Genomic DNA, 9,884 nt, shown 5'->3' on the forward strand with positions numbered 1-9,884 from the left:
AGATTAAATTGTGTGGGGAAAGTGGGAACAGGTTATTAAGTTGGATGATCAGCCGTGACCATAATGAATGGAGGAACAGGTTCGAAGGGCTGAACAGCCTCTTCCTGCTCCTGTTTCTCTCTGTAACGGTTTACTTTCCCTCACCACAGTCACAGCATCTGCCTGATGGATTAACACAGACTGCGGGAATTCAACCCAACCTCGAGACTCTGTTTCAAACCAATCTCTGTGTTCAGTGGCTACAGGGATGGTCACGTTAGACTCCTCGAGAGCGAGAGAGTGTTGGCAGCACAATGCTGTTAAAACGCAGGAGCTGATTCAATGATGCTGATAACTTTCTCTCTCTCTCTCTCAGTGATTTCCTCATCCTGCCCGGGTACATTGACTTCACCTCTGACCAAGTGGTGAGTATTCGGCGAAAACTCCAGAGTGAAATTAATGGAAACCGTGCAGAATGAGGCCATTCAGCCCAATTAATCCCACTCCCCCTTCTCTCTCCCCAGATCGCTGTCAATATCTTGTCACATTCTCCAATCCCCGTTTGGAAGTTGTTATTGAATCTGCTTCTATCGCCCTTTCGGGCAGCGCTTTCCAGATCACAGCATTCTAGAACATTCCTGGCCGCGGCGCTCTGGGCCGTTCCCGGCCACAGCAACTTGCTGTCAATCTTCTCCACCTCCTCTTTGGTTCTTTAGTCAATCATCTTTAACTGAGTCGCAGAGGTTTACAACATCGAAACAGGCCCTTCAGCCCAACTTGTCCATGCTGCCCAGTTTTTACCATTAAGCTAGTCCCAATTGCCCACGTTTGGCTCATATCCCTCTATACCCATCGTACCCATGTAACTGTCTAAATGCTTTTTAAAAGACAAAATTGTACCCGCCTCTACTACTACCTCTGGCAGTTTGTTCTAGACACTCACCGCCCTCTGTATGAAGAAAATGCCCCTCTGGACACTTTTGTATCTCTCCCCTCTCACCTTAAACCTCTGCCGTCTAGTTTTAGACTCCCCTACCTTTGGGAAAAGATATTGACTATCTAGCTGATCTGTGCCCCTCATTATTTGATAGATCTCTGTAAGATCACCCCTAAGCCTCTTACGCTCCAGAGAAAGAAGTCCCAGTCTATCCAGCCTCTCCTTATAACTCAAACCATCAAGTCCTGGTAGCATCCTAGTAAATCTTTTCTGCACTCTTTCTAGTTTAATAATATCCTTTCTATAATAGGGTGACCAGAATTGCACACAGTATTCCAAGTGTGGCCTTACCAATGCCTTGTACAACTTCAACAAGACATTCCAACTCCTGTATTCAATGTTCTGACCAATGAAATCAAGCATGCCGAATGCCACCTTCACCCCTCTGTCCACCTGTGACTCCATTTTCAAGGAGCTATGAACGTGTACCCCTAGATCTTTGTTCTCTAACTCTCCAGAATCCCTTACCATTAACTGAGTAAGTCCTGCCCTAGTTCAATCTACCAAATGCATCACCTCACGTTTATCTAAATTAAACTCCATCTGCCATTCATCAGCCCACTGGTCCAATTGATCCCGTTGCAACTTTCGATAACCTTCACTGTCCACTATGCCACCAATCTTGGTGTCATCTGCAAACTTACCATTCCTCCTAAATTCTCATCCAAATCATTAATATAAATGACAAATAACAGTGGACTCAGCACTGATCCCTGAGGCACACCGCTGGTCACAGGTCTCCAGTTTGAAAAACAATCCTCTACAACCACCCTCTGGCTTCTGTCATCAAGCCAATTTTGTATCCATTTAGATACCTCACCCTGGATCCCGTGAGATTTAACCTTATGCAACAACCTACCATGCGGTACCTTGTCAAAGGCCTTGCTAAAGTCCATGTAGACAACATCAACTGCACGGCCCTCATCTACCTTCTTGGGTTACCCCTTCAAAAAACTCAGGTCAGGTTACCTGTTGGTGTTACCGGAGGAGGGGATAGGGGCGGGGTGTTCTGAGGGGAGTCCATTGTGACTCTCGGTTGTTTTGAACCCCATTGGAAGTCGCTCTTGGAGGGGATGGAAGTGAATATTTATCTCGGACATCCAGACCATTTCTATAGTTTGGCTGTATTTTTTAACCTTTGTGTTTCCATGTGCAGGATCTTGCCTCAGCACTTACCAAGAAAATCACCTTAAAGACACCCCTGGTCTCCTCTCCAATGGACACAGTGACTGAGGCTAACATGGCAATCGCAATGGCGGTATGTATTCCTGCTCCCCATCCATCGGGAAATGCTTGTTCAAGGTCCGTGTTTCCAAATCTCATTGCAGCTCAACTGAACATTCCCAGTTCTGGAAACCTCTTCTGATTCTGTGTCCTGCCCCATTGGTAAATTTTAGCTGCATATTTGGAGGGTCCTGATAACTGTCCGGGTTAGAGTGGCTGTGACTCTGTCCCATCACAGACCCCTGCCCTGCCCTGCCCTGCCCTGCCCTGCCCTGCCCTGCCCTGCCCTGCCCTGCCCTGCCCTGCCCTGCCCTGCCCTGCCCTGCCCTGCCCTGCCCTGCCACTTGCCTGCATGCCCATTTACATTGAAAATCCCATTCTAAATGAAAGCATGGGAATTTGAAATGGGGAAATGTGCAGAATGTGGACAGAGATATAATTGTTCTGTTCTTTGTGATTGTGGAGTTTGATTTCCTCTGTGTCTGGATGTAGAGTTTGGGGGATATTTCTCTCTGGATTGGATGCCTGCTTCCCGACTCCCACCCTCGATGCTCAGAACGGCAAGTGCCTGTTGCTTGGAGACTGAGACAGCTTTGACCAACATCGTTTCTGATCCCTTTACTCCCTGGCCTAGTGCCTCCGAGGTTACCAAACTTTGCCAGTGATTGGTATTAGTTACTGTCAGTCTGGCTGAGGTTAACACGGAGTGGGAGTGAAACTTGTGGTGGTTTTGATCGGTCCGGTTACTCAGATGGTACGTTTACCGAGCTAACAGCAATGCCCCCCCCTCCCCCTCCCCCCCAAGTCTGACAATGAATTGTGTTTTTGGTTTGGATTGAAATGGCTGCCGTTATGGAGTGTTGCTGTTCTGAGCCTGTGGCCAGGAACGTTATTAACTCGTGTTATTTTCTCTTTGAACCGCAGTTGATGGGAGGAATTGGGTTCATCCACCATAACTGCACCCCAGAATTCCAGGCAAATGAAGTCCGCAAAGTTAAGGTACGGATTTGGAATGTCGGTTCAGTGAGATTCTGGCTAACTAAGCCATTCCAGAATTCTGGAGTTTTGGTTTGAGGAAAGGCTCAGGATGTTTGGATTCCTGTCCTTGGAGAAGTGAGAGTTAAACTGACCAGCAGAAAGCTCAGGAGCCAATGGCAAGGCTCAGTAATATTGAAGTGTAGTGCGGAGTCCAGCACTCGTGTGGAATCTTCCTGCTACTTTTTATATTGTTAATAATCAAGGCAGGACAGTGAAATGGGCAATGTCCCTGGGATTATGGAAACATAGAACAGCAGGAGGAGGCCATTTGGCCCATCGAGCCTGCTCCGCCATTCATTATGATCATGGCTGATCATCCAACTCCTGTGGTAATGAATTCCTCAGGCTCACCACTATTTGGGTGAAGAAATGTCTCCTCACCTCCGTCCTAAATGGTCTACCCTGAATCTTCAGACTGTGACCCCTGGTTCTGGACTCCCCCCACCATTGGGAACATCCTCCCTGCATCTATCCTGTCTAGTCCTGTTAGAATTTTATAGGTTTCTATGAGAACCCCCCTCATTCGTCTAAACTCCAGCGAATATAATCCTAACTGACTCAATCCCTTTTCATAAGTCAGTCCTGTCCTCTCAGTAATTAGTCTGGTAAACTTTCTCTGCACTCCGTCTGTAACAAGAACATCCTTCCTCAGATAAAGAGGCCAAAACTGCCTCAATATTCCAGGTGTGGCCTCACCAAGGCTCTGTTTAATTGCAGCAAGACATCCCTGCTCCTGTACTCGAAACCTCTCGCAAGGAAGGTCAACATACCATTTGCCGCCTTTACCGCCTGCTGCACCTGCATGCTTACCTTCAGCGACTGGTGCACAAGGACACCAAGGTCTTGTTGTGCATTCTCTCAACCTATAGCCCAGTAGGTAGTCTCATCAGGTTAAAATCCAACAGGTTTATTTGGTAGCACGAGCTTTTGGAATGCCGCTCCAAAAGCTCGTGCTATCAAATAAACCTGTTGGACTTTAACCTGGCATTGTGAGACTTCTTACTGTGCTTACCCCAGTCCAACGCCGGCATCTCCACATCAATCTGTAGCCATTCAGATAATCTGCCTTTCTGCTTTTGCTACCCAAGTGGATAACCTCACATTTATCCACATTATGCTGCGTCTGCCATGCAGATACCCACACACTCAGCCTGTCCGAATCACACTGAAGCATCTCTACATCCTCACAGCTCACCCTCCCACCCAACTTTGTGTCAGCTGCAAATTTGGAGATATTACATTTAGTTCCCTCATCTAAATTGTTAATATATATTGTGAATAGCTGGGGTCCCAGCACTGAGCCCTGCGGTACCCCACTAGCCACTGCCTGCCATTTAGTCCGACTCTTTGTATCCTGTCTGCCAATCAGTTTTCTATCCATCTCAATACACTACCCCAATCCCATACGCTTTAATTTTACACGCTAATCTCTTAAGAACATAAGAAATAGGAGCAGGAGTAGGCCATCTAGCCCCTCGAGCCTGCCCCGCCATTCAATAAGATCATGGCTGATCTGACGTGGATCAGTACCACTTACCCGCCTGATCCCCATAACCCTTAATTCCCTTACCGATCAGGAATCCATCCATCCGCGCTTTAAACATATTCAGCGAGGTAGCCTCCACCACCTCAGTGGGCAGAGAATTCCAGAGATTCACCACCCTCTGGGAGAAGAAGTTCCTCCTCAACTCTGTCTTAAACCAACCCCCCTTTATTTTGAGGCTGTGTCCTCTAGTTTTAACTTCCTTACTAAGTGGAAAGAATCTCTCCGCCTCCACCCTATCCAGCCCCTGCATTATCTTATAAGTCTCCATAAGATCCCCCCTCATCCTTCTAAACTCCAACGAGTACAAACCCAATCTCCTCAGCCTCTCCTCATAATCCAAACCCCTCATCTCCGGTATCAACCTGGTGAACCTTCTCTGCACTCCCTCCAATGCCAATATATCCTTCCTCATATAAGGGGACCAATACTGCACACAGTATTCCAGCTGCGGCCTCACCAATGCCCTGTACAGGTGCATCAAGACATCCCTGCTTTTATATTCTATCCCCCTCGCAATATAGGCCAACATCCCATTTGCCTTCTTGATCACCTGTTGTACCTGCAGACTGGGCTTTTGCGTCTCATGCACAAGGACCCCCAGGTCCCTTTGCACGGTAGCATGTTTGAATTTGTTTCCATTGAGATAGTAATCCTATTTGTTATTATTTCCTCCAAAGTGTATAACCTCGCATTTCTCAACGTTATACTCCATTTGCCATATCCTCGCCCACTCACTCAGCCTGTCCAAATCTCTCTGCAGATCTTCTCCGTCCTCCACACGATTCACTTTTCCACTTATCTTTGCGTCGTCTGCAAACTTCGTTACCCTACACTCCGTCCCCTCCTCCAGATCATCTATATAAATGGTAAACAGTTGCGGCCCGAGTACCGATCCCTGCGGCACGCCACTAGTTACCTTCCTCCAACCGGAAAAACACCCATTTATTCCGACTCTTTGCTTCCTGTCGGATAGCCAGTCCCCAATCCACTTTAACACACTACCCCAACTCCGTGTGCCCTGATCTTCTTCAGCAGCCTTTTATGGGGCACCTTATCAAACGCCTTTTGGAAATCCAAAAACACCGCATCCACCGGTTCTCCTCCATCAACCGCCCTAGTCACATCCTCATAAAAATCCAACATGTTTGTCAAGCACGACTTTCCCCTCATGAATCCATGCTGCGTCTGATTGATCGAACCATTTCTATCCAGATGCCCTGCTATCTCCTCTTTAATAATGGATTCCAGCATTTTCCCTACTACAGACGTTAAGCTGACCGGCCTATAGTTACCCGCCTTTTGTCTCCTTCCTTTTTTAAACAGCGGCGTAACATTAGTCTCTTATGTGGGACTTTGTCAAAAGCCTGCTGAAAGTCCAAATAAATCACTTCTACTGGCTCCCCCTCATCAATTCTATATCTTTGAAGAATTCCAGTAGATTTGTCAAGCATGATTTCCCTTTCGTAAATCCATGCTGACTCTGTCCAATCCTGTCGCTGTTTTCCAAGTGCTCTGTGATAAAATCTTTGATAATGGATTCTAGAATTTTCCCCACCACCAACACTATAATTCCCTCTTTACTCTCTACCTCCCTTTTTAAATAATGGGGTTACATTGGCTACCCTCCATTCTGGAGGAACTGTTCCAGAGTCTATAGAATCCTGGAAGATGACTACTAATGCATCCACTATTTCTCGAGCCACTTCTTTAAGTACTCTGGGATGTAGATTATCAGGTCCTGGGATTTATTGGCCTTCATTTATCCATCAGTTTCCCCAACACCATTTCTCTACTAATACTGATATCCTTCAGCTCCTCCCTCTCACTAAACCCTGCGTTCCCAAACATTTCTGGTATCTTATTCATGTCCTTTGTGAAGATGGGACCAAAGTCTGTATTCAGTTAGTAAGCCATTTCTTTGTCCCCTATTATACAGTCCCCTGTCAGTAGAGAGATTCGGGTGTGTTGTGGGCGAGGGGTTGAGATTGTCGAACAGGGTGGCTTTGAATCAGTCATTGTGTTTTCTTGTTTGTAGAACGCTTGTTTTGTGTTTAGTTTAATTGTTTCTCCGTCAGCAGAATCCCATTCCTGGAACCTCCTGCTGTTCCTGACCTGTGGGTTTTGTGTCATTGGGTGGCACATTGGCACAGTGGTTAGCGCTGCTGCCTCACAGCGCCAGGGACCCGGGTTCCATTCTTGGCTCGGGTCACTGTCTGTGCGGAGTCTGCACGTTCCCCCCCTGTCTGCGTGGGTTTCCTCCGGGTGCTCCGGTTTGCCCCCTCACTCCAAAGATGTGTGGGTTAGGTTGATTGGCCATGCTAAATTGACCCTTAGTGTCAGGGGGATTAGCAGGGTAAATATGTGGGGTTATGGGGATAAGGTCTGGATGGGATTGTGGTCGGTGCAGACTCGATGGGCCGAATGGCCTCCTTCTGCACTGTAGGATTTCTATGATTTAATTATTTTATTGCCGACACCCTCTCCCCCTCCTCCCCGATCCTTGTCAATGTTTGAATTTTCTTTCAGAAATACGAGCAGGGGTTTATCACGGATCCGGTTGTCCTGAGTCCATCCGATAAGGTACAGGACGTCTTTGAAGCAAAAGCTCGCCACGGATTCTGTGGAATTCCCATCACGGACACTGGGAAACTTGGCGGCAAATTGGTGGGAATCATTTCCTCTCGTGACATTGACTTCCTGACGGAAAAGGAGCATGACCGTAACCTGGCGGAGGTATTGCGCACCCCTCCGTGCTAATGCCCCTCGACCCTTCCCCACCTTGACCCCTCCCCTGGGATCCCGGCCTCTTCCTCACCGCTGTTTATGGTGATGCTGGGGCTGTTCTCTGACTGTTTCTCTGTCTCTGCACCAGGTGATGACGAGGAGAGAGGATTTGGTGGTCGCTCCAGCTGCCGTCACTTTGAAAGAAGCAAATGAGATATTGCAGCGAAGTAAGAAAGGTAAAAGCAGGAAGAATAAGCTCCAAATAAATGGCAACAGAATGGCAGAGAACTCAGTTACAGCAAAGACCGACGCAGTCTCTGTGTCCGCTTCCCACACAACTGCCTCTCCCTTTGGAGGGGGGAGATTGCAGCGACTGGATTGGTTATTGGAGAGAGGGGACCGGTTGATTGCAGCGACTGGATTGGTTATTGGAGAGAGTGGATCGGTTGATTGCAGCGACTGGATTGGTTATTGGAGAGAGGGGATCGGTTGATTGCAGCGACTGGATTGGTTATTGGAGAGAGGGGATCGGTTGATTGCAGCGACTGGATTGGTTATTGGAGAGAGGGGATCGGTTGATTGCAGCGACTGGATTGGTTATTGGAGAGAGGGGACCGGTCGATAGCAGCGACTGGATTGGTTATTGGAGAGAGGGGATCGGTTGATTGCAGCGACTGGATTGGTTATTGGAGAGAGTGGATCGGTTGATTGCAGCGACTGGATTGGTTATTGGAGAGAGGGGATCGGTTGATTGCAGCGACTGGATTGGTTATTGGAGAGGGGATCGGTTGATTGCAGCGACTGGATTGGATGATTTGCAGTTTTGAACAAAAGTTGAACTTTAAACATTTTGAAAGTGGGTGTTGTGGGGTGAATTATTCTGGGGCTGATTAGGTCCTGTAATGGGCTAGTATGTGTAGAATGGGGCTGAATGGCCCTTTTTTTCTGTAACGAGCAGCTTCCTGACACTGGATCAGAATTCCCCGACCACTCCGTCAGGCTGTTGTTGAATGTCGCCCATCCCGGCACCAGCCTGACTCACCGCCCCGGCCTTGTGTCGGCCTGGCTCGGCCCCCGGCCTGGCTCTGGCCCCCGGCCCGGCTCGGCCCCCGGCCTCGCATTGGCCTCGTGTCGGTCTGACTCACCCCTGACCTTTTTGCTGCAGGGAAGTTGCCCATTGTAAATGACAATGACCAGCTGGTGGCCATCATTGCTCGGACAGACCTGAAGAAGAATCGTGATTATCCGCTTGCCTCGAAAGATTCCAAGAAGCAGTTGCTGTGTGGGGCAGCAGTCGGTACGCACGCTGATGACCGATACCGTCTGGACCTCCTGGTCCAGGCTGGAGTGGACGCTGTGGTTCTGGTGAGATAATCCAGCTCCCTCACTCCTGCTCCCCGCCCTCATCTCTGCCCTCGCCCCTCCACCCCGCCCTTGCCCTCCCGCTCCGCCCTCGCAGCTTGCCCCCTTCGCCCCCTCCCCCCCGGCTGTTCTCTGATTCTCTTTCTTGTTCTCCACAGGATTCCTCGCAGGGAAATTCCATCTTTCAGATTGATATGATTAAATACATCAAGGAGAAATATCCCGAGCTCCAGGTCATTGGTGGAAATGGTAATTTTTCTGAATAATTCTGTTACTGTCAACAACGACAGGAGCTTATTATCATCTGCAATTTCTCGCTGTAATTGGCTTGCTCACTTCCAGCTATTATCATAGAATCTTGCAGCACAGCGAGTCCATTCTGCCCATTGTGTCTGTGCTAGCTCTTTGAAAGAGCGACACCATTATTGCTGCTTCCCTGGCCCTTTCCCCATCAGTCTGGAATTTTCACCCTTCACCCATTTCTCCAATTCTCTTTTGAAACTATTTATTGAACCTGTTTCCATCGCCCTTTCAGCTGCGCCTTCCTGATCACAATATACCAGAACGGAACAACCAGTTCTGTTAAGAAAATTTTCTCCTGATCTCCCACTCGTAGTCTTTAAATCCGTGTCCCTCGATTACCGACGCTGTAGACATTGGGAGGGAATGGATAGTAAGAAACTACCCAAAACCCACATCCATTAACGCCTAGAAGGACGAGGGCAGCAGAAGCCAATTCCCCCACCTGGAGGTTCTCGTCCCAGCCACTCACCATCCTGACTTGGAAATACATCACCATTCCTTCACTGTCGATGTTAAAATCCAGGTCACCGTTTTATAGAGTCAGCCTAGACCATAAATTTTGCACTTTGAACTTTGGCTAAGATAAGCATAAGATGTTTCACCCCAGGTTTGATTCAATGACCCACTCAGGAGCTTTTATCAAACAAAGTTTATTGAAGAAGTTACAATATAATAAGGCCATTAGCAAAAATAAGAAAAAAAACAATCAAT

General features: G+C 48.0%; 1 protein-coding gene across 1 annotated transcript; it reads left to right on the forward strand.

The window, feature by feature from the left end:
• Positions 1-302: 302 nt before the first annotated feature.
• Positions 303-9,599, forward strand: LOC144491141 (inosine-5'-monophosphate dehydrogenase 2-like). The gene is made up of 7 exons (XM_078208818.1): positions 303-404; positions 2,133-2,234; positions 3,125-3,199; positions 7,311-7,517; positions 7,657-7,744; positions 8,674-8,873; positions 9,029-9,599. The coding sequence occupies exons 2-7, from the start codon at positions 2,193-2,195 to the stop codon at positions 9,134-9,136; spliced, it is 720 nt and encodes a 239-aa protein (XP_078064944.1). The 5' UTR covers positions 303-404; positions 2,133-2,192; the 3' UTR covers positions 9,137-9,599.
• The last annotated feature ends 285 nt before the right edge of the window (positions 9,600-9,884 follow it).

This window comes from Mustelus asterias, unplaced genomic scaffold, assembly GCF_964213995.1.
Source record: "Mustelus asterias unplaced genomic scaffold, sMusAst1.hap1.1 HAP1_SCAFFOLD_4545, whole genome shotgun sequence".
NCBI classification, from domain to species: Eukaryota; Metazoa; Chordata; class Chondrichthyes; order Carcharhiniformes; family Triakidae; genus Mustelus; species Mustelus asterias.

Coding starts and splice junctions, on each gene's coding strand:
- LOC144491141 (XM_078208818.1), top strand. CDS start 2,193: ATGGACACAGTGACTGAGGCTAACATGGCAATCGCAATGGCG. Junction 3,200..7,310: donor ATGAAGTCCGCAAAGTTAAG/GTACGGATTTGG, acceptor ATTTTCTTTCAG/AAATACGAGCAGGGGTTTAT. Junction 7,745..8,673: donor ATTGCAGCGAAGTAAGAAAG/GTAAAAGCAGGA, acceptor TTTTTGCTGCAG/GGAAGTTGCCCATTGTAAAT.